Source organism: Lithobates pipiens, unplaced genomic scaffold (assembly GCF_037356315.1).
Source record: "Lithobates pipiens isolate NorthernLeopardFrog02 unplaced genomic scaffold, aLitPip1_a1.2 Scaffold_19, whole genome shotgun sequence".
NCBI lineage: Eukaryota > Metazoa > Chordata > Amphibia > Anura > Ranidae > Lithobates > Lithobates pipiens.
Genome location: NW_027507764.1, coordinates 45,468,527 through 45,492,954, shown reverse-complemented (window position 1 = coordinate 45,492,954; position 24,428 = coordinate 45,468,527). Strand labels below are relative to the sequence as shown.

At 40.2% G+C, this 24,428-nt stretch overlaps 1 protein-coding gene across 1 annotated transcript in view; it reads right to left on the bottom strand.

Annotated features, from left to right (window-relative positions):
• Window positions 1-24,428, bottom strand: part of DGKB (diacylglycerol kinase beta) — a 662,201-nt gene that overhangs the window by 411,291 nt on the left and 226,482 nt on the right. Inside the window, exons 14-18 of the mRNA XM_077490704.1 lie at window positions 15,547-15,620; window positions 10,935-11,009; window positions 9,803-9,888; window positions 5,865-5,954; window positions 2,311-2,471 (exon numbers count right to left, since the gene is read on the bottom strand). Coding sequence (XP_077346830.1) covers window positions 2,311-2,471; window positions 5,865-5,954; window positions 9,803-9,888; window positions 10,935-11,009; window positions 15,547-15,620 — 486 coding nt within the window. The remainder of the gene's footprint in view (window positions 1-2,310; window positions 2,472-5,864; window positions 5,955-9,802; window positions 9,889-10,934; window positions 11,010-15,546; window positions 15,621-24,428) is intronic.

Here is a 24,428-nt window from a genome sequence, read left to right as displayed (position 1 = left end):
CCTTCTGCTAATATCGACTTAATAGAAGTTTGGCAAGTGTAGATTCGCGCTTTTCATTTTGCACTTTTCAGTTTGTTTCTCAACCAGCTATGCTGCAGAATCGGAGGAGATAACGTGTTATTTATTATTGACCTTGGAGTTATTGCTTTGGCGTTATTTTTTTGATTGAATAATGATTTGATTTGGTATATTTTCTATATTTTTGAATGCATAGAATTGGTTAAGTTCTATAGGCAGATAGCATTTTTTTTCTTTTTTTATGCACAATAAAAAAATGTGGAGAATAATATTTGGCTATGTGTTTTACTTCAAATGACAGTTTGGGAGTAGGCAGTTAGATTTAAAAAAATACAATGTAAAATTAACAAGGAACACCAACATAGTTGTGTCTTTGGTCTTAAAAACTACAGGATTAAGGATGAGCCGAACACCCCCCGGTTCGGTTCGCGCCAGAACCTGCGAACAGACCTAAACTTCGTGTGAACTTCAGGTAAAGAGGGGGGGACGAAAGAGCGCCCCCCTCCTGAACCGTACCAGGCCACATGCCCTCAACATTGGGAGGATGTTGATGTGGAGAAGGGCCTCATCCCCACAACCCTGGCCGGTGGTTGTGGGGGTCTGCGGGTGGGGGGCTTATCAGAATCTGGAAGCCCCCTTTAACAAGGGCACCCCCAGATCCCGCCCCCCGTTTGAATTGGTAAGGGGGTACAAAAGTACCCCTACCATTTCACAAAGAAAGGGTAAATTGTAAACTTTTCTCAATGGTGTGTGTGTGGCTTTTAACAATTTTTTACACTTTCTTTGTGAAATGGTAGGGGTACTTTTGTATCTCCTTACCATTTCAAACAGGGGGGCCAGGATCTGGGGGTCCCCTTGTTTGCCCCCCGCCCACAGACCCCCACAACCACCGACCAGGGTTGTGGGGGTGGGGCCCTTGTCCCCATCAACATGGGGACATGGTGCTTGCTTTGAGAGGTCACAGACCCCCAAAGCATCCTCCCAATGTTGAGGGCATGTGGCCTGGTACGGTTCAGGAGGGGGGCACTCTCTCATCCCCCCTCTTTTCCTGCGGCCTGCCAGATTGCCTGCTCGGATAAAGGGTCTTGTATGGATATTTGGGGAGAACCCCATGTCATTTTTTTTTATTTGACGCAGGGTTCCCCTTAATATCCATACCAGACTTGAAGGGCCTGGTAATTGAATTTGGGGGAACCCCACGCTTTTTTATTTATTTTTTTATCAATGACTTTCAATGACTTTTCTCTGTATTATAGGGAGCCGACAACTCATTATAGCCACGAGAAATGCAGAAACTGCAGAAATGACACTTTGTGCAGGGACAGTTCTAAGCACGGGAAACATGGACCCCTTTACAGGCATACTATAGACACCCCCCCAGGTAAGGACCAGTACACTTTTATTGTTTCACTTTAAGCATTATTAAAATCAGTGCTCCTGAAAAAACTGAAGTTTTTAAAAGTTTTTTTTGCATTGATCCATGTCCCCTGGGGCAGGACCCAGGTCCCCAAACACTTTTTATGACAATAACTTGCATATAAGCCTTTAAAATTAGCACTTTAGATTTCTCCCATAGACTTGTACAGGATGTTCCGCGGCTTTTTGAATTTGCCGCGAACACCCCAAATTGTTCGCTGTTCAGCGAACAGGCAATGTTCGAGTCAAACTCGAAGCTCATCCCTATACGGGATAATGGTGTTGTGGTAATTTGCACCAAAATAAAAATAACAAGCATAATAATACTATTCTTGATATCATTAGAAAAAAAAAAAGCCTTTGAAAATGTGTTTACAATAACTCCATCAGTATCACCAGCAAAGCAGCTTCATTATTATCCCATTAAAGAAGAAGAGAATTGTGCGCTGTATTTGGAGGTTTCATAATTTGCCGCGTCACGAATGTTAATTCTCCATTATGAACGCTCGTTTACAAGATTGACCACTGCTGGCTCGTCCTTGCTTCCGAGCATGCATGTTTGTACCTTTCACTTTTGTCCGATGGACTCGTGTACACACGCTCGGAGAATCTGATAACAGACATTTGTCTGTGGAAAATTTGAAAACCTGCTAGCCAACATTTGTCCGCGGAAAGTACGACAACAATTGTCCGATGGAGCGGACACAAAGTCGGACTTACCACCAACAGCCTGTCATCGAACATTTCCCATTGGAAAGTTCGATCGTGTGTACGGGGTTTTAGATTGTGGCTGCAAGTAAATTTAGAGATTTTCGTTTTTGGCTGAACTTTTATTTTAAGGTACGCTTAAAATAATAATAAAAAAATAAATCTTACCACTCCGATAGAAAAGTAGTTGTTTATGATAGAGTAAGGCACTGGGTCTCCTTTTTCATCTTTGTCATTGGGGATAACTTCAATCCTCCATCGGTCCAACAGAACGGCTGTCCCATTCTCTATGTCTTTAAGAGACTTTAGGAGGTTCTCACCCTCATAACCTGTGCAAGAAAAGCAGGTGGATGGATGTTAAAAATGTGGAAGGTTAAATGAAACATAAAAGGCTCAAAGGCTGAGATAAGTTGTTGCTACCTAGAATTCTATAGGCACACTCAATGCTGTAAACCTAGAAAAGGAGCTCATACATTCCTCTGCATTCTTTGATCAATCTTTTCTGGAACCTCCAGAAACTATCCAGAAGGGTTAGTGAATACTAATGAATGTGGAGCCTTGAAGAAGTCCTTTTATTGCTTGCTGAGTTTACATATCCATGGCCATCATGTTGGTTTATCTTGCCAATTGACAGATCAGATACTTTTCGTGACATGAGTATGGGGATAGAGGGGTCTCTAACACGTCCACATAGTGTTCTAGGCTCCACAACTCAGATAGGAGGCACAGATTGATAAGGAAACAGCTATACAGTAAGCGCCCACTGAGTGTGCCTATATACTTTTAGATAGTGGCATTGTGATTGATTTACTAAAGGCAAATAGGCTGTTTATTTTGTCATGGGCTTGCAGTGCTCCTCACCGTTCTCCATGGTGAGTTCTGAGAAAGCAAAGCCCTGTCTCCACCAAGATGGCCACTTCCACACAGAGACACAGGGGTTGTGTCAGAACCCTGCTCTGATCCTGCAACCTCTGCTGTGCCGTGCCTGACCAGGTCTGTCGACTTGCTGAGCCACCTGAGATGCTGGACAGCACTGTGTCTGATCCATCGTTCCATCCTGCCCTGTACCCTGTTTCTGCTGAACCTTAAAAATGACTTTAATGCCCGGCACTTTCACCCTCTTCTTGCCCAGGCCAGTTTTCAGCTTTCAGCGCTGTCACACTTTGAATGACAATTGCGCAGTCATGCAACACTGTACCCAAATTATTTTTTTAATAATTTTCTTCACACAAAGAGAGTTTCCTTTTTTGCTAACAAAAAGAAAAAAGACCAAACATTTTGAAAAAAAGTTTTTTTTAGTTTCTGTCAGCAAATTTTTTAAATAAGTATTTTTTTTCATTAACTGATGGGCACTGATGAGGCTGCACTGATGGGCACTAATGAGACTGCACTGATTTGCACTGATAGGCTGAACTGATGGGCACTGATGAGGCGGCACTGAAGGGCACTAATAGGCTTCACTGATGGACACTGATGAGGCTGCACTTATGGGCACTTATGAAGGCTGCATTGATGAGGCGGAATTGATGGGCACCGATGAGGAAGCACTCAAGGGCACTGATGTGGTGGCACTGATAAGGAGGCAATAATAGGTAGCACTGATGGGCACTGATAAATGGCGCTGATATACAACACTGAAGAGCACTAATAGGCAACCATGATGGGCAATGATATGCAGCACTGATGGTCAGCACTGATTGGAACTGATGGGCGGCATTGATGGGTGGCACTGATGGGCACTGAAGGATAGCACTGATTGGCATAGCTGATGGGCACAGATTGGCCTCACTGATGGGCACATACTGGTGTCACCGATGGGCACAGAGTAGCATCACTGATGGGCACTGTTGGGGCTGCATTGAATTCAGGGCACTGGTGATCAGGTACACGTTTCTCCAGTGAGGAGATTCCGCTTGTCAGCTCTCCTCGCCTCACACTCTGTCAGTGTGAGAGAGGAAAAGCTAATAAACTGCACTTCCTTGTTTACATGAGATTGGCTGTGCCGAGATCGGGGTTGTGCCGTGTCCCAGGAACATGGTGAACCTGCCTTCTCCATGCCGCGCGCCCCTGGGGGCACACAATCGTGCCTAAACTGGGCGCTGTCATATTACGTCGCCCCAGAACGAGAGCCGCACCTCTCCGACATCATTTGCCGGTGGGCGGGCAGGAAGTAGTTGAACTCCTTGCTCCTCCTTTCAACTTCCTATTTGCCAATGCCTTTGCACTACCTTTTTGCCAGATTATTGTGCTCTCTCCAGCCAATATCTCCCTCTTCCCACTCCTGCTTCTGTCCGCAACTCTGCTACCACTCGTTACCGACGTTTGGCTCTTTCCTTGCCTACACTTCTGCTTAATCTCAACCTGCAATCACTTGTTACCAACCTTTAGGTTGTTTACTGACTATGCTTCTGCATGATCCCTAGCTGCTATATCCACTACGGGACCCCAGCCTGCTCACCTCCTGATGGGGCAATCCTGAGGGCCACAACCTGGTACAAACATGCCGCAAAATCCATCTCCACTTTTAGGAGCTCTGGTGAACACCGGTTAGTGCTTTGACTCCCCACCTTGTGTGAGCCTATGTCACCTGCCAGGGTAACCTACTGCTGCACACATTCAGCTGGTCAGTGGGTGTCTCTCTACTGCTATAGCTACTGGTCTCCGTGCCAGACCCCTGACCATGACAAGTTGATTTGCTAAAGGCAGGAAGGCTGGTTACTTAGCTAGGGAAGTTGCACTTTACAAGGGAATTTGCCCCAGATCTTAGCAAGGGATACCCAATCATATGCAAGAAAAAAATATATATATTTTTTGGATGATGGAGGTCAGCAGAGCTTCACCTCATTCACTAATCTCTAGGACAAATGCCCTTGCAAAGTGCAACTTCTCTTGTAATGTGAACAGCCTATTTCACTTCAATAAATCAACCCATCTTCCCATCTGTTCCACGTTTCTATTTTGTATTCTGTTAGTTGCAATGGTTGCTTTACGCATGATGTGATTGTCACCAAAAATATATTTATCAAATCTAGCTAATCAATTATTCAAATTAAAAAAGGGCGGAGTTTGCTGCAAATTATCCAATAGGAGGAATTGTACAATAAATTAGACATGTGCAGAATGAAAAAATTTGTTTTCTTTAGTTTCGATTTGTTATTTGCATAAATTGATTTCCTTAAATTTGTTTAATTTGTTTTTGGAATTTGTTTCATTTATTCGTTTTCAAATCGGTCCAAATTTTTCTAATTCAAATTCAAAAAGTTTTCGAATCAATTTAGAATAGTTTTTGAATTCACAAAAATTTTGGAACTCAAAAAGTTTTCGATTTTGAATAGTTTTCCATTTTCAAAAAAGGGAATAAAGTAGAATAGAAAATAAAGGAATAGAATAGAAAAAAATGAGTCCAAACTTTAATTAGGAACGAAAAGAACTGTGAAAAAAACAACAGATTTACTGGCTGGATCACCTGGTGAAAACAAAGGAAAGAAATCCTTAAAAAAAAAGAAGAAAACTAATGCAGCCACCAGATCTATGAATTGACAAGCTGCAATATAATAAATAAATGCGTTTGGGTTTAATATTGCTTTAAAGGTCTGGTAACAATCAAGCTGTTGGACTTTTAGCAAAGGTGTTCAACAACAATTGCACTTTATTATGCAAACACTATCCATCTGTATAATGACATACTATTAAAGCTATTAAAAAATATATATTTTTTTTACCTCCTCCCCACCTCAAACATCTTGCCAAATCATTGCCTGTACCAAGGGGTAGGATCGCCACCGGGGGTTGCTTCACCAAATTGGCTTTATCTGTTTAACAGAAGAAACGCAATATTTATCATTAAATGCAGTGCCCCAGCCCAGAAAAACTCATAGCAGATCCTTAGGTCTGGTATGGATTGTAAGGGAAATCCCACACCAAAAAAATAAAAAATAAAAAAAAAAATGGTGTGGGGTCACCTCCTAATTAATACCAGGTCCCTTGGGTCTACTATGGTATTTGAGGGGAACCCCACACCAAACTTGAAAGAAAACATAGCATGGGGTTCCACCCCTTTATGTCGTTTATGAACAAGTTAAACAGAATTGGTCCCTAAACAGAGTCTTGGGGTACCTCACTTACAACTCCAGACCATTCAGAAGAGTGATAACTAAAGCCCTATAAAGAGGAATCAGGACCTTCTTCCTCTTGCTGGTGACCCCTCTAGTGATATAAATATCTATATAGAAGAATCAGGACCTCCTTTCTCCTACTGGTGATCTCTCTAGTGATATAAAGACCTATATAGAGGAATCAGGACCTTTTTCTTCCTGTTGGTGATCCCTCTAAGTGATATAAAGATCTATATAGAGGAATCAGGAGGACATCCTTCTTCCTGCTGGTGATCCCTCTAGTGATAACAAAATATCTATAAAGGGGAATCAGGACCTCCTTTCTTCCGCTGGTGATCCCTCTAATGATATAAAGATCTATAAAGTAGAATCAGGACCTCCTTCCTCAAACAAGGGATCCCTCTAATGATAACTAAGAATCTATATAGAGGAATCAGGACCCCATTCCTCCTCCTGGTGATCCCTCTAGTGATCTAAAGATCTATAAAGAAGAATCAAGACCTCCTTCCTCAAACAGGGGATCCCTCTAATGATAACTAAACATCAATAGAGGGGAATCAGGACCTCTATCCTCCCACTGGTGATCCCTCCAATGGCGCACCTCACAATTCTATCTGCTTTCCCCAATGCCAGGCCATACTGTTTGTTTATTTCAATCAACTGAAAAAAAGTACCTCTTCCTCCTTAATTCTGGACAACACTGTACCTTCAATATTGTACTCTTAGGGCCGGTTCACACAGGGGGCGACACGAGGCGACACGACTTGCCGTGCCACGACCTGACAAGTCGCCCCCGTTCTGTACAATGGAACCGTTCTAAGAGGAGCGACTCGAGTCGCTCCGACTCAGAAAAAAGGTTCCTGTACTACTTTTGGGCGACCTCGGGGCGACTTGCATTGACTTCTATACAGAAGTCATTTGCAAGTCGCCGCTGAGGTCGCGGCAGGTCGCGGCGAGGCAAGTCGTGTCGCCTCGCATCGCCCCCTGTGTGAACCGAGCCTTATGCTGCGTACACGCGACCGGACTTTCTGGCAGAATAGGTTCGACGGAATCATTCCGTCGGATAGTCCGATCGTGTGTGGGATAGTCAGATCCTTTTTCTTTAACCACTTGAGACCCGCACTACGTCTATTGACGTCATGGGGTTTCGGTGGTTATATCTAAATGATGCCTGAGGCCACAGACATCATTCAGATATTGCCGTTTTCAGCCGGCGATTCCCTACACCATAAGAATGATCATAGCGGCTGTTCCGCCGCTTGATCGTTCTTACGGGCGGCAGGAGGGGACGTCCCCCCTCCCGCCGCCCTCCGGTGCTTCTAACGACTCACCGTTTCCATCGGTGAGTCGGTCACAGGATCCGCCGGCCCCAGCAAGTAATCATAGAGATTTCCGGTGGACTAGATTGTCCCCGGAGTCTCTATAATCGTTCGGAGGCCGGGCGCGATGTTATGACGTCACGCCCGGCCTCGGTATTCAAATTAACGGCGCCGATCTGGCTAGGAAGCCATGATCAGTTTTTTTTTTTTTTTTTTATTCTTCCCAGCCTAGAAGTGAGATATGGGGTCTTACTGACCCCGTATTTCACTGTAAATAGGTCAGATCGTGCCATATTCCTATTACAAGGGATGTTTACATTCCTTGTAATAGGAATAAAAGTCATACATTTTTTTTTTAAGTGTAAAACGAAAAAAATAAAAATAAAATTAACAATAAAAAAAAAAAATTAAAGCTCCCCTGTCCCCGTGAGCTCGCACACAGAAGCGAACGCATACGTAAGTCCCGCCCACATATGAAAACGGTGTTCAAACCACACATGTGAGGTATCGCCGCGAACGTTAGAACGAGAGCAATAATTCTAGCCCTAGACCTCCTCTGTAACCCAAAATATGTAACCAGTAAAAAAATTTAAAGCGTCGCCTATGGGGATTTTTAAATACCAAAGTTTGGCGCCATTCCACGAGCGCATGCAATTTTGAAGCGTGACATGTTGGGTATCTATTTACTCGGCGTATCCTCCTCTTTCACATTATGCAAAAAAATTGGGCTAACTTTACTGTTTATTTTTTTTTAAGCATAAAACAGTTTTTTTTCAGAAAAAAACGCGTTCCAAAAATTGCTGCGCAATTACCGTGCGAGATAAAAAGTTGCAATGACCGCCATTGTATTCTCTAGGGTCTTTGCTAAAAAAATATATATAATGTTATGGGTTCTATGTAATTTTCTAGCAAAAAAATTAGGAATTTTACATGTAGGAGAGAAATGTCAGAATTGCCCTGGGTCCGAAGTGGTTAACCTCCCTGGCGGTGATCCCGAGTCTGGCTCGGGCTGGGATTTCAGTACCATAAACGGTAACCCCGAGCCAGACTCGGGATCGCATCGCTGGATACAGAGAGGACACAGGGAGAGTTACTTACCTTGTCCCCTGGATCCAGTGATGTTCTCCGTGCTGTGTGATCGAGCTGTCCTCCGCTCGATTCACACAGTGCCCGAATGCCACCGAGCTCCATTCCCTGCGACTTTACGGCGCACACGGGAGCGGAGATCGGCGTCAAATTCAAAAAAGTAAAAATACACAAAACACACACAGCACTGTAATCTTACAGATTACAGTACTGTATAAAAAAATTACACACCCCCTTTGTCCCTAGTGGTCTGTGCAGTGCCCTGCATGCACTTTTATATTATAAATACTGTTTTTTCTGCCTGGAATTTGGAGATTGTCCATAGCAACCAAAAAGTGTCCCTTTATGTCAAAAGTGATTTTAGACCAACTAGAAAACAGTGATAATAAATTAGAATCACTTGCAGAATTGAGCGATATCGATTTGTGGGGAAATTAGTCACCAAAACAAATCTAATGACAGTGACAATTCTGCAAATGAGCAAATTTCAGTGTTTTTGGATTTGATTACATTATTGAATAATTTTTATTATTATTTATTATATTATAAACTTTATCATACCCGGGATGTCTACTAGACTCTGGTTTGAACAGATTTAAGAGAGTTATTCCTAAGAATTACAGGACTACAATATAAAACGCCAAATTTCCATGCAAAATAATTGTACCGCTTTCAGCACCTAAAACCAGAACTAATCATACCGCCAGGGAGGTTAAAAAATTCAGACGGACCTAGAAATAGAACATGTTTCAAATCTGTCCGACTGACTCAATTCCTGTCGGGAAAACCGTTTGTCTATATGCTGGTCCGACTTACCAAATACGACGCAAGGGCAGCTATTGGCTACTGGCTATTGAACTTCCTTTTCTAGTCCTGTCGTACGTCATCACGTTCAAAATGAACGGACTTTTGAACGGGCAAGTCTGTTCGTTCAGAAGTCTTCCGCAACTCCATCGAAAGTCCATCGGGAAGACCGCTGGACCTTTTCTGCCCGAATGTCCAGTCGTGCATATGCGGCATTACACATCGTGCATTGCCACACAATTCATCTTATCACAAAGAGTAAGCCTATCAGTCCTCTGCATAGAAACAGTGCCTATATTTCAAGCCTGGAAGATATTATATAGAATTGCTTCCTACCTATACAATCAAGAATCCAACCGACTGTTCCATCACCACCACAAGCAAGAACCCTGAAGTCTGGAACATCACGAAAGAAGTTCAGCCTGAAGGACAAAAAAATATCTAATCGATAAAGGCACTGAAGGTTCAGCAATAAAAGGTTCACAAATGCAGCAAAGGTATATATTTCATTTTTGCAACTTTATTTGTAACATCTTATGTATAACTTTTATATATTTTATTTACAACTGGGCTTAAAGTAGATTTGTATAGCTATGTATAGTATTACGGAAGGCTAATGTAAATTTGAGTTATGAAAACTAGTTTCATTTTAGAAAATGCATATCATTATTTTAATAGGTACATAAAGGAATTTTGCCTTTAATATTATTTAATTTAACAAAAAAAGAAAAAAGTAGAGAGAGAAAAATCCAAAGGACCAGTCCCCCGAAAAATGATATTTTATTTACAGGTAGAACCTGGAGGTCTAGGCCCTTATATGTTGGAGATACTCCAACAGTGAGATGGAAGTGTTAGCTGTTCCTAAGCATCATCAAGTGTCCATAAACTCCTGCTATATTCTTCAAAATATAAAATACCTAAAAAATTCAACAGGGAAAGTAGGATCCCCTCATATTGGTACCAAAAATTATACATAGAGCCAGGAACACAATACAGACATCTCACCAAGAGTCCCAAAGCATTATAAGAAACTGGTCAGGTAATTACCCTCCCCAGCATCTACACCGAAGAATATGTTTTGGGTGGACCGACCTTTTAAGTTTTTAATTTTTTTATTTGCTTACTAGATCTTAAGGGTTTACGTTAGTCACTTAAGATCTAAAAACTCAGTGTTTAAATACTTACACCAAACTGTAGAAAACAGAAACTACCATTCCTTTATTAAATATTCAATTATGTCATTCATAAATGTTTGAAACCTGTTCCTAGACAAATTGCCCCATCACAGCAGAGAAAATAGATAAAAAAATATAATAACTCAGTTTCACAAAGTGCATGTTAAATTAGATTGCAAAATTTAAAACATTCATTTTAGCAGAAAACAAATAAAAAATTATTTTTATAACATTTCAAAATCGATAATGTAAATATGTATAAATATATATATTTGCTAAGCAAAGAATCCTACCCTGGCATTGGTCCAATCCCAGCAAGACTATAAACCTGTCTTGGATTTAAAAGGTACTGAAATTTCCTATGTATCCTGCAGATGAAAAATAATGAAAAGAAAAGTGACAAGTAGTTTATGGAATGGCAAAAACAAAACCTATTGTCATTTTATAGCATAATAAAGATAGAAGACTCACCCTGCCTATATTTGTTAATCTCCGTTAATATTGAAATTTTTTTTTTCCCCAACCCCTGATAAATAATTCATTAATGTGATGGAAATTGTAAGAGTGAAAAATGTTTTTCATAATCACATAGTAAAATAAAACTGAGTGCTCCCTGTTGATCACATTCCCAATGCATATATTAAATAATGTGTTTTTTTTTTTTTAAATTAGGTATATTGATAATAATTGTGAAAAGGCAAACAATGTGTTTGAGCGCTTAAATCAGTCACATATAAGTAAGTTATGCTGAGCAAAAACAGAAAAAAAAAACAACAGCAGCGTGCAAAATACAAACACTATATTCTCTTATATTGTTAATATAAATTGTTTATTTCTCTCTATAATTACACAATTTTTTTCTTTTAAAGTTTAGGATTGTTTATCAAAAAAAATACAGAGCTGGGAAAATAGTGAGACTGAGATTTCAAGGAATGTTTATAACATAGGAATGGCGGACTGGCGAATCATTTGCTGTGTTTTTCTAATTTAATGTGTCTTTTGACACTTTCCGCATTTATAAAACATGTGTCTGTGTGTTTGATTGTGTGAGCCATTGTCTTAAAGATGTTAGGTAAATAGCATTATTTTTATATATTTTTTCTTATATATATATATATATATATATATATATATATATATATATATTTTTTTTTTTTACTTTTTTCCCAGTATTTTTCCACAATTTTTTCCATCTTTTTTTTTAGCTTTTATGAGATTTCTACTGAGGAAAGCAGAAATAAAATTACATTTGGAGGTGATAAAATAGATACTTACTCCAAATATAACAAAAAATGAACCTCTCAACAGTTATAAGTTTATTTCAAGTGCAAAAAAATAGGTTTCAAGCCATTGCAATTATTTCTTGAGCTGAACATTCTTATTTTTTTGCAAAATAATAATAAAATTCAATTAAACACACTAGGGGGAGATTTACTAAAATTGGAGCATGCAAACTCTGATGCAGCTCTGCATAGAAACCAATTAATCAGGGTTTATTGTCAAAGTCTAAGACAGGGTGGCCCACTGCCATCCCCGGTATGTGATCTGACACATCCGGGTCTGGGGGTATACAAGCACACCACCAGCGACCTGCTCCCACTGTGATTGGATACAGCAGGAGCCAATCAGCAGGTCTCACTGATCCTACAGGTGAAAGGCAGAACGGCAGTCTGCCTATGTAAACAAGACGGATCTCCGTTCCGTGAGAGGGGAATGTGCTGATCTTTACATTCCCTCAGTCAAAGCACCCCCCCCTACAGTTAGTAATCACTCCCAGAGAAAACATTTAACTCTTTGATCACCTCTGACGTTAACTTCTTCCCTGCCAGTGTGATTAATACAGTGACAGCGCATATTTTTTAGTACTGATCACTGTATTATGCCCCATACACACAATCGGAAATTCGGCCAGCGAAAGTCGGATGAGAGCTTTTGGTCGGAAAATGCGACTGTGTGTATGCTCCATTAGACTTTTGCTGGCGGAATTCCAGCCAGCAAAAGATTGAGAGCAGGTTTTCTATTTTTCAGTCAGAAAAAGTTCCGATCTGAAATTCCGATTCTCTGTACAAATTCCAACGCGCAAAATTCCTACGCATGCTCGGAAACAATTTGACGCATGCTTGCAAGCATTGAACTTCATTTTCCCGCCTCGACGTAGTGTTGTACATCACCGCGTTCTTGACGGTCGAAAGTTCAGAGAACTTTTGTGTGGCCGTGTGTATGCAAGCCAAGCTTGAGCGGAATTCTGTCGGAAAAACCATCCAAGTTTTTTCGGACGGAATTTTCTGATCGTATGTACGGGGCATTAGCGTCCCCAAAAAGTGTCAAAAGTGTCAGTTAGGTATCCGATATCGCAGTGCCACTATAAGTCGCTGATCACCGGCATTACTACTAATAAAAATAAATAAATAAATAAAAACATCTCATAGTTTTTGGACGCTATAACTTTTGTGTAAACCAATCAATATATGCTTAATTTACCAAAAATATGTAGCAGAATACATATTGGCCTAAATTTAAAAAGAAATTTGATTTTTTTTTGTATGGGGGGGAGATATTTTACAGCAAAAAGTTAAAAATATATTTTTTTTTTTTTTAATTGTCGCTCTTTTTTGGTTTATAGCGCAAACAATAAAAACCGCAGAGGTGATCAAATATCTCCAAAAGAAAGCTCTATTTGTGGGGAAAAAAAGACATACATTTTATTTGTGTACAGAGTCGAACACCCGCGAAATTGTCAGTTAAATTAACGCAGTGCTGTATCGCAAAAAATGGCCTGATCATGACGGGGGGGGGGTAAACCTTCCAGAGCTGAAGTGGTTATTTAAACAAGCTGAAATTAGAAGCATAGCATAGCTGCACCGGATTCGGAGTGCTCCAGTTTTAGTAAATCCCCCCACTTTTTTCTTTTTTTAAATTGCTTTTAAACGTGCCCTCCCCCCCCCTTTTTTTTTAGAGTATTTGCTGTATTACTGGTACCTTTAAACATAGACTACTATGTTCCAGATTCAGATTATTAAGGAGAAACATTTATAGCTACTGCAGCTGTCAGTGGCGTAACTAGAACCTTCAGGGCCCCGATGCAAGAAACCATGAAGGGCCCCCTTGAACCCCAGCCAGGGCCCTTCCCTCCGAGTCCGGTGGTGGAACTCCAGGGCGTGGTCACAGGTATGACCTTTGTGAGCCCTGTAGTTCCACCACTGGTATCAGTAGTTTTTTTTATTATTTATTTTTTATTTTTAGTGTCCCTAGGCAGGATGGGGTCCCTGTCCCCAGAAGAGATGAGGTCCTTTTCTCCAGGGCAGATGAAGTTACTGCCCCCAGGTGAGAAGGGGTCCCTGTCCCCAGGGGAGGTGGGGGTCCCTGTCCCCACGTGAGAAGGGGTCCCTGTCCCCAGGGGGAGATGGAGGGAGTATGTAATGGTGTGTGGGGGATGGGGTCCTCTCACTCAGCATGACCAAGCTTTAGGCCGCACACTCATCCATGTTGGCCTGGGCTCCATCCAGTGTGCTGGACGGGCGATCAGCATATCTCCCAGAAAGACCTTTCATCATCTGTGTATGACGGGGGAGGAGGGGGGCTGGCAGACAAGCCTGCAGTGTCCTCCGGGGAGCCAGCTCTCATAGGGCTGCACTGCATCTGTGTGCTTAAAGTTTGTTTACCCGGGAGAGGTATGCAGTGCAGTGTGGGCCGGACTCAGGGGGGGCGGGACTCTGGCTGGGGAGAACAGACATCGGACTGAGCAGCAATGTATGGAGCAGGAGAGGGGTACTCTGAGGAGCCGGCCGAGGACACAGGTCATGCGGGGAATGCACAACTAAAGAGCAGCCAGTGCGATAGTCGAGCATGGAGCTCTGCTAGTCACCCTCCACCTCCAGCCACCCATGTGCATGGTGCACTGGTACTCCTAGCTGCCTATGCTGCTGACGGCCATATGTAGAGGGGGCTGCATGGGCCCCCTGCATCACAGGGCCCAGTTGGGTCGCAACTGCTGCACCCCCTATAGTTACGCCCCTGGCAGCTGTACACTTTAACCCCCCTAGCGGTAATCCCGAGTCTGGCTCGGGTTAGGAATTTACTGATAGAAGCGGTAACCCCGAGCCAGACTCTGGATCGCTTCGCTGGATGCAGGGGAGGACACAGGGAGACTTACTTACCTTGTCCCCTGGAACCAGCGATGTCCCCCAAGCTGTGTGATCGAGCTGTCCTCCGCTCGATTCACAGTGCCGAATGCCGCCGAGCTCCGTTTCCTGCGACGTTACGGCGCACGGGAGCGGAGAACGGCGGCAAATTCAAATAAGTAAAAATACACAAAACACACACAGCACTGTAATCTTACAGATTACAGTGCTGTATTAAAAAATACACACCCCCTTTGTCCCTAGTGGTCTGTGCAATGCCCTGCATGCACTTTTATATTATAAATACTGTTTTTTCTGCCTGGAATTTGGAGATTGCCCATAGCAACCAAAAAGTGTCCCTTTTTCAGTGTTTTTGGATTTGATTACATTATTGAATAATTTTTAGTATTCTTTATTATATTATAAACTTTATCATACCCGGGATGTCTACTAGACTCTGGTTTGAACAGATTTAAGAGAGTTTTTCCTAAGAATTACAGGACTACAAAATAAAACGGCAAATTCCCATGCAAAATAATTGTACGGCTTTCAGCACCTAAAACCGGACTGAATCATACCGCCAGGGAGGTTAATAACAGCTCAACATTTCAAAGATTCCAAAGTCAGGAATATCATAAAACGTTGATGATCAATTATCAGCTAACATATAAATTCTTAATTTTTTTTTTTTTTTTAATACTGAAGTTTATGTATGTTTAAATATAAAACAGAACAAACGGTAGTTACAAAAGGAAAAAATATTTTTGCATAATAAAAAACCTACCTTTCACCTTGTTTTCCACCACTCTTTGGATTTACAAAAACTAATAACGGGTGTGTTCCTGGAATTGGGGTGATCTGGAAAGTAAAGAAAACAACCAAAGGTTATAGTTGTATATGCAGAAACTTTCGTTGGTCGGCTACTTATTTAAAGTGTATGCAACGCATTTTTAAATACATTAATAAAATAAAAAATGTAATTTTAATCAGTTCTACTAAAACGTTTTGTCTTTTTAGTTTTGGAAAGAGCAGTCAGAATTCAAAACCTTAATATATATTTTTTGTGGATCTCTTTGTTCCCATTGGGGAGATCCACCCTTACTATGGGGTTAATTTACTGAAGGCAAGAAGGCTGCTCTCTTCCAAAATACATTTTTACTTTGCAATTTAATTTTTCCTTAGCTTGATGAATGAGGTGCCAACTTCCATAATCGAATGATATGAAAGGAAGAATACAACGGTACTTTTTTTTTTTTCACATTCCCTAAGCTAAGTGAAAATTCTCTTCCAAAGTCAAAATTCACTTTGCAAAGTGAGAGAACATGTGCTGCTTCTTTAGTAAATTAGCCCCTTTTAGTACTGTTGACCATTGTCTCCTGTACAGAAAGTGCAGAAAAGCTCAAAACATTTAAACTGTCAAAGAAAGTTGAGTTGAATTGAGTTGAAGAGAAGTCGTCCAAAGTGGACACCTGCTCTGGTGATGGGAGATGTCTAAACACTTTGGAGAGATCTCATAACTCCTGATGTCCTTCTGGGACAGGATGTTAAGGGGAATCAAGTGGAAAAGAAAAAAAAAAGACATGGGGTCCCAGCCATTCCCTACTCTACCCAAAGCAAACAAAAAGTACTGGCTTTACAAACCCTTTAACTTGTACTGTCACCTTTACGTTTACCAACAAGCACATAATGCAAAGACCTTCTTGTGATCATGCATCACTTCAAAAATGAGATTGATAAAATGTGTAAGGAAATCTACACTCTACAGATATCACCCCATGTGCACAGGTACACTCAATGCTTCCCTCATTCAACCCCACTACTACAGACAAGGTTGCTAAACTTATTTCTCATGCCCACCTAACCACCTGTCCCCTGGACCCTTTTAAATACTACAGTCACCCTCTCGCTCTATCCTACACTCTCTAACCCACATCTTCAATCTCTTCCTCTCCTCTGGCATCTTCCTCAACTCTCTAAAATATGCACTGGTCACCCCCCTCCATACTTAAAAAGCCTTCCTTGGACCCCACCAATCTTAGCATCCTATGTCCCATCTCCTTATTCCCCTTTTCCTCCAAACTCCTTGAATGCCTGGTCTACAATCAACTGAGTGACCACCTCATTTACAATAACCTTTTTGATTCCCTTCAGTTTGAACAGACAGAACGTGTTCTCCTAAAACGCACAAACAATTTACTAACAGCTAAAACCAATGAACACTATTCTATACTCCTACCTCTGGACCTTTTAGCTGCCTTTGATACAGTTGACCCCCTCCTCCTCGAAAAAAAACTCCACTCTTTTGGTCTCCGTGACTGTGCTCTTCATTGTCTCTCATCCTACCTATCCCTCTGCACCTACAGTGTCACTTACAATTCTACTTACTCCTCTCTTCTTCCTTTCTCCGTCGGGGTTCCCCAAGGTTCTGTTTTTGAACCTCTCCTATTCTCCATTTACACCTCCTCCCTATGTCAGCTTCAATATAATTTCTACACTGACAACACCTAAATGTATTACTTTACCTCTCAGATCACAACATCAATCTCTCCTCACACATCACTAATTTACTGACCTGAATGTCACACCACTTCCTCAAACTCAACCTATCCAAAACCGAGCTCATAATATTTCCTCCCCCACATACCACTTCCCCTGACTTCTTGGTCAAGATCAATGGCCCAACCATCAAACCAATCCCACATGCTAGGGTGCTAGTTGTATTCCTGGACTCTGAATTCTCCTTTCTGCCCATATACAATCACTGTCCACAGCTTGCCGCCTCAACTCTGCAACATCTCCAAAATACTCCTAATTTACTCCCTGGTTATCTCTTGCCTTGACTACTTTAACTCCCTTCTCATTGGCTTACCTTTACATAGGATAGCCCCCCCTTAAGTCCATCATGAAATCTGCTACCAGACCAATCCACCTTACCAGCTCCTCAGTATTCATTGGCTGCCACTCACCCAGCGAATTAAATTCAAAATACTAACAATAACTTACAAAGCCATCCACAACTTTGCCAAACACATCACTAACCCTAGTCTCAAAATACCAACTTAATCATTCTCTTTGTTCCTCCCAAGACCTCCTGTTCTCTAGATCCTTTGTCACCTCCTCTCATGCTCACCTCCAGGACTTCTCCTGAGCCTCTTCCATCCTTTAGAACTCCCTACCCCAATCTGTCTATCTCCTACTCTGTCCACTTTTAGGCGATCCCTGAAAACCCTACTCTTCAGAGAAGCCTATCCTTCCTCCTCCTTACAACTGTATTTTTATTTTCTCCATCAGCTCCTCCCCCACAGATATTAGCTTTTGTTTCACTTTACCCTCCCTCTTAGATTGTAAGCTCTAATGAGCAGGGCCCTCAGTTTCCTCCTGTATTGAATTGTATACATTGCCGCCTTACCCTTCTCTACACTGAAACCAGCACTAAAACCCAATCATGTGACCAGAGTGGCCTCAAAATAGGTAATTATACAGTGCTTTCCTTTCACAGGGTAGATAGAATAAGCTTACAATGGGGTGGCAGTAAGTTTAGGCCTAGTTAGTACAGTGCCTTGAAAAAGTATTCATAACCCTTGAAATTTTCCACATTTTGCCATGTTAAAACCAAAAATATAAATGTATTTTATTGGGATTTTAAGTGCTAGACCAACACAAAGCAAAAAACATAATTGTGAACTGGAAGGAAAATGATAAGTGATTTTCTGAATTTTTTACAAATAAATATCTGAAAAGCGTGGTGCATTTGTATTCAGCCCCCTTTACTCTGATACCCCTAACTAAAATCTAGTGGAACCAATTGCCTTCAGAAGTCACCTAATTAGTAAATAGAGTCCACCTGTGTGTAATTTAATCTCAGTATAAATACAGCTGTTCTGTGAAGCCCTCAGAGAAATAACACACCAGACAGGTCAGGGATAAAGTTATGAAGAAATTTAAAGCAGGGTTAGGTTTTTTTTTTTTTTTAAATCCCAAGTGTTGAACATGGTAACTCTGGAGAAGCTGCAGAGATCCACAGCTCAGGTGTGAGAATCTGTCTACAGGACAACTATTAGTTGTGCTCTCCACAAATCTGGCCTTTATGGAAGAGTGGCAAGAAGAAAGACATTGTTGAAAGAAAGCCATAAGAAGTCCCATTTGCGAGAAGCCATGTGGGGGACGAAGGTGCTCTGGTCAGATGAGACCAAAATTGGCCTAAAAGCAAAACACTATGTGTTATGGAAAACGAACACTGCACATCACCCTGAACACACCATCCCTGCCGTGAAACATGGTGGTGGCAGCATCATGTTGTGGGGATGCTTTTCTTCAGCAGGGACAGGGAAGCTGGTCAGAGTTGATGGGAAGATGGATGGAGCCAAATACAGGACAATCTTAGAAGAAAACCTGTTGGAGTCTGCAAAAGACTTGAGACTGGTGTGGAGGTTCACCTTCCAGCAGGACAACGACCCTAAACATACAGCCAGAGCTACAATGGAATGGTTTAGATCAAAGCATATTCATGTGTTAGAATGGCCCAGTCACAGTCCAGACCTAAATCCAATTGACAATCTGTGGCAAGACTTGAAAATTACTGTTCACAGACGCTCTCCATCCAATCTGAAAGAACTTGAGCTATTTTGCAAAGAAGAATGGGCAAAAATGTCCCTCTCTAGATGGGCAAAGCTGGTAGAGACATCCCCAAAAAGACTTACAGCTCTGATTGAAGAGGAAGGCGGTTCTACAAAGTATTGACTCAGGGGGGCGCCATACAAATGTACCCCCCACACTTTTCACACATTTATTTGTAAAAAAAAAAAAAAAAAAGAAAAACCATTCATCATTTTCCTTCTACTTCACAATTATGTGACACTTTGTGTTGGTCTATCACATAAAATCCCAATTTTGGTTGTAACATGACATAATGTGCAAAACTGCAAGGGGTATGAATACTTTTTCAAGGCTCTGTATATGGCTGGAATTCTACTTTAAGATGGTCAGATGATTTAGATCCATTTAGATGGTGAGCTTTAGTTACAGGAGGGCCTGATTTTCTGCATGGGCTACTATTCACTGACCTAACTTCAGGGCAATTAAAGCAAAAACAAATTCTAAAACGCAATCAGATATTTTAGGACCTTAAAGTAAAACTAAAGGCAAAACTTTTTTTTTTTTTTTTTTTTCATTTTGGATATAGTAAGGGAGGGTTATAACCCCTGTCAGATTTACTTTTGTCATCTGTGTCCCATTGGGGAGTTTCACGTCCTGTCCCATAGGCAAAACAGGAAGTGAGAGGAAATCCCTCTAAAGTGAAGGAATCCCTTGTTGTCACCAGTGTCAGCAGAACTAGTGTCCTAACTGGGGAGATTTCCCTTCACGTCCTGTCCCATAGCCAAAACAAGAAGTGAAAGGAAATCCCTCCAAAGTGAGGGAATCTCTGGTTGTCACCAGGGTTAGCAAAACCAGTGACCCCCATTGTGGAGATTTCCCTTCACTTCCTGTCCCATAGCCAACACAAGAAGTCAAAGGAAATCCCTCCAAAATGAGGTAATCCCTGGTTGTCACCAGGGTTAGCAAAACCAGTGACCCCCATTGTGGAGATTTCCCTTCACTTCCTGTCCCATAGCCAACACAAGAAGTCAAAGGAAATCCCTCCAAAATGAGGGAATCCCTGGTTGTCACCAGGGTTAGCAAAACCAGTGACCCCCATTGTGGAGATTTCCCTTCACTTCCTGTCCCATAGCCAACACAAGAAGTCAAAGGAAATCCCTCCAAAATGAGGGAATCCCTGGTTGTCACCAGGGTCAGCAGATAATTCAAAATTGGTGGATTTCTTTTACGATCACTTTTGGGTGATGATGGTAAATATTAAAAATGCAAAGAGTGAATATCACTATCAGTGGCACAGATCGCGGTGGTTGTAAAGGCTCAAGGTTTTACACCTTCATGCATTCTACGCATGAAGGTAAAAAACCTTCTGTATGCAGCAGCCCCCCAGCCCATCCCCCCCCAAAACTTACCTAAACCCCGTCACGATCCAGCGATGTGCACACGAGCCTCAGCTCTATGGGGACTCTCCCTCCTCATTGGCTAAAATAGCCGTAGGACCTTTTTGCTCCCGCTGCTGTCAATCACAGCCAGTGAGCCACCGAGAAGAGAGAGGGGGCGGGGCCGAGCTACGGCTCTGTGTCTGTGTCCTGAGCTACACAGAGCAGTGGCTCAGGAACCAGCCTGCTTGGGTGCCCCCACAGCAAGCTATTTTCTCTGGGAGCACTTGGCAGGAGGGAGGGGCCTGGAGCACCGGCGAGGGATCCGAGAAGAGGAGGACTGGGGTTGCTCTGTGCAAAAAACACTGCACAAAGTAGATAAGTATAACATGCTTGTTATTAAAAAAAACCTTGCCTTTAATATCACTTTAACCACTTGCCAACCGCCGCACACCGATTTACGTCAGCAGAATGGCATGGGCAGGCAAAAGGGCGTACCCGTACGTCCCTTTGAATTTCTTGCCTAGCGGGTACACGAGCGTCCACAGGTCCTGGAAACTCGATGTTCGCCGGCGGCCCGCGCTTGTGGCGAGAAGAGGCAGAACGAGGCATTTCCCTGTTCTGCCTAGCAATATGACAGGGATCTACTGCTCCCTATCATCAGAAGCAGTGATCTCTGTCATGTTGTAGTGAGTCCATCCCCCTACAGTTAGAACACATCCAGGGAACACAGTTAACCCCTTGACTGCCCCCCAGTGTTTAACCCCTTCTCTGCCAGTGACATTTATACAGTAATCAGTGGCTATCTGTAGCACCGATCGCTGTTTAAATGTCAATGGTCCGATCTGTGCACCATAATGTCGCAGTCCCGATAAAAATCACAGATCGCCACCATTACTAGTAAAAAAATAATAATAAAAAATGCCATAAATCTATCCCCAATTTTGTAGACGCTATAACTTTTGCTCAAACCAGTCAATATACACTTATTGTGTTTTTTTTTAACCAAAAATATGTAGAAGAATACATATCGGCCTAAACTGTGAAAGAAATTTGTTTTTTATATATATTTTTGGGGATATTTATTATAGGAAAAAGTAAAAAATATTGTTTTTTTTTTCAAAATTGTCTGTTTTTTTTTTGTTTATAGCGCAAAAAATAAAAACTGCAGATGTGATCAAATACCACCAAAAGAAATCTCTATTTGTGGAAAAAGGACGTCAATTTTGTTTGGGTGCAACGTCGCACATGCAATTGTCAGCAAAAGCGACGCAGTGCCGAATCGCAAAAAATGGTCTGGTCAGGAAGGGGGTAAATCCTTCCGGGGCTGAAGTGGTTAAGCTTAAAGTAATTACCATATTTCAACTGTATACATTTTTAATACATAAATGACAGCATCTCTAAATGTAAAGTATAATAGAAGATAACAGGCCAAATTTTAAAATTCCAACCACATTTATGGGCTTGTTCTAACTGCCTATGCTGATGTGGTTACCGATGCATTTCACAACACAGGCAAAATGCGTGAACCGTCCATTGTTTTCTATGGGGCCAAGTCTATGCTATGGTAAAAAATAGAGTGCAATTCGTTTTGGTTCCAAATTCATTTCTTAATGAATTTCGACAAATTCATTTATTCGAAAATATCAGAATTAATTAATTATTTTTTAAATTTGAATATTCGAAAATATATAAATTTGAATATTTGAAAATACGTAAATTTGAATATACGAAAATTCGGAAATTTGCAAATTCTAAATTAGAAAATCTGAAAATCTGAAATACTAGTAATAACTTAATTATTACTAACTATTAAATTATAGGTATTGGAATTTCCTTTCAAATTTGGCTGAACGGAACGAATACAAATTTATCCAAAGTTTCAAATTATTCTAACAAATGCCGCATCTAAACGAATGGAACGTAACAAATTTATAATAATAATGAATAACAATAATATTAATAAAAACATTGAAATATTATTATTTATTATTCATTTGTTCCGCTCCATTTGTTTAGAAGCGGCATTCGTTATTTTGGATAATTCGTAACTTCAGATAAATTTGTATTCGTTACATTCACTAACATCCAAATTTGAAAGGAAATTCCAATACCTATAAATTAATAGTTCGTTATTAGTAGTTAGTTAGTTGGTTAGTTATTTATTCTTTTCTTCGTTTTCTTTCTTATTTTCTGATTTTCAAATTTTCAAATTAATGAATTTACGAATTTACGAATTCTTGAATTTACGAATTCTTGAATTTACAAATTCTTGAATTTACGAATTTTCAAATGTTTTAATTTATGAATTATTGAATTATGATCATAATGAATGACTCGAAAAAAAAATAAAAAAAAAATTAGTTAGTTGGTTAGTTAGTTCTTTATTCTTTGGAATTTTCAAGTTTTCTTTCTTATTTTCTGATTTTCAAAATGTCAAATTTATGAATTTACGAATTTTTTAATTTATGAATTTTTGAATTTTTGAATTTACGAATTTTCAAATGTTTTAATTTATTAATTATTGAATTGCGATCATAGGGAATGACTCAAAAAACTAAAAAAAAAAAAAAAATGAATTAGTTGGTTAGTTATTTCTTTATTCTTTTGAATCTTCAAGTTTTCTTTCTTATTTTCTGATTTTCAAATTTTCAAATTTGTGAATTTACGAATTTTTTAATTTACTAATTTTCGAATGTTTTAATTTATGAATTATTGAATTGCAATCATAATAAATGACTCAAAAAAAAAAAAAAAAAGTGCCTACATGCTGCAGTTTGGTGCAATAATTATTATTCAGGATTTATATAGTGCCAACAGTTTGCGCAGAGATTTACAATCTAACGGTAGACAGTACAATTACAATACAATAAAATACAAAAGCGTTAAGAGGGCCCTGCTCATAAGAGCTTACACTCTGATAGGGTGGGGTCAGTGGTACCATATATTGTATCATTGCATTCAAGGTAACAAAGACGGATCATGCAACAAAACAGCACAACACATGCTAAAAGGCATGGTGACACATGTTATGTACATTAAAATGAGACTGAGCCCTTACGTTATTTTCTACATAAAATGTCTAGAAATAACACCCACACACTTTTACTAATTAAAACAGTGAAGCACTGCTATTTTTGCGGTCATAAAAACACCAGACAACACAAAATTATAAAAATTTGAATTTAAATCTTAAATTGGTAGCAGGAAGTTATATATTTAAAATAGCTTCCATCTTACATTATCCCATGTTTCCTGGTTAAACATACAACCTTTTTTTTTTTTTTTTTTATGAAAAAATATATTTTCTTGTTAAAAAAAAAGAAAAAAAATCTTTTCTTGTTAAAAAAAAAAAAAAAAAAAAGAAAAAAAAATCTATCCATTCAAATCTGTAAAAATCTTGATTTGAATTTAAATCTTAAATTGGTAGCAGAAAGTTATATATTTAAAATAGCTTCCATCTTAAATTATCCCATGTTTCCTGGTTAAAGATACATTTTTTTTTTTTTTTTTTTAAGAAAGGAAATCTTTTCTTGTTAAAAAAAAGGAAAAAAAAATATATCCATTCAAATTTGTAAAAATGACTAATAAAGCTATTAAAATATATTTTTAAACCAACCGGACAAAAATGCAGATGATTTAACAATTCAGTGGTGCTGCCACTTAATATTAAGCTATTCATCTATATTCATAT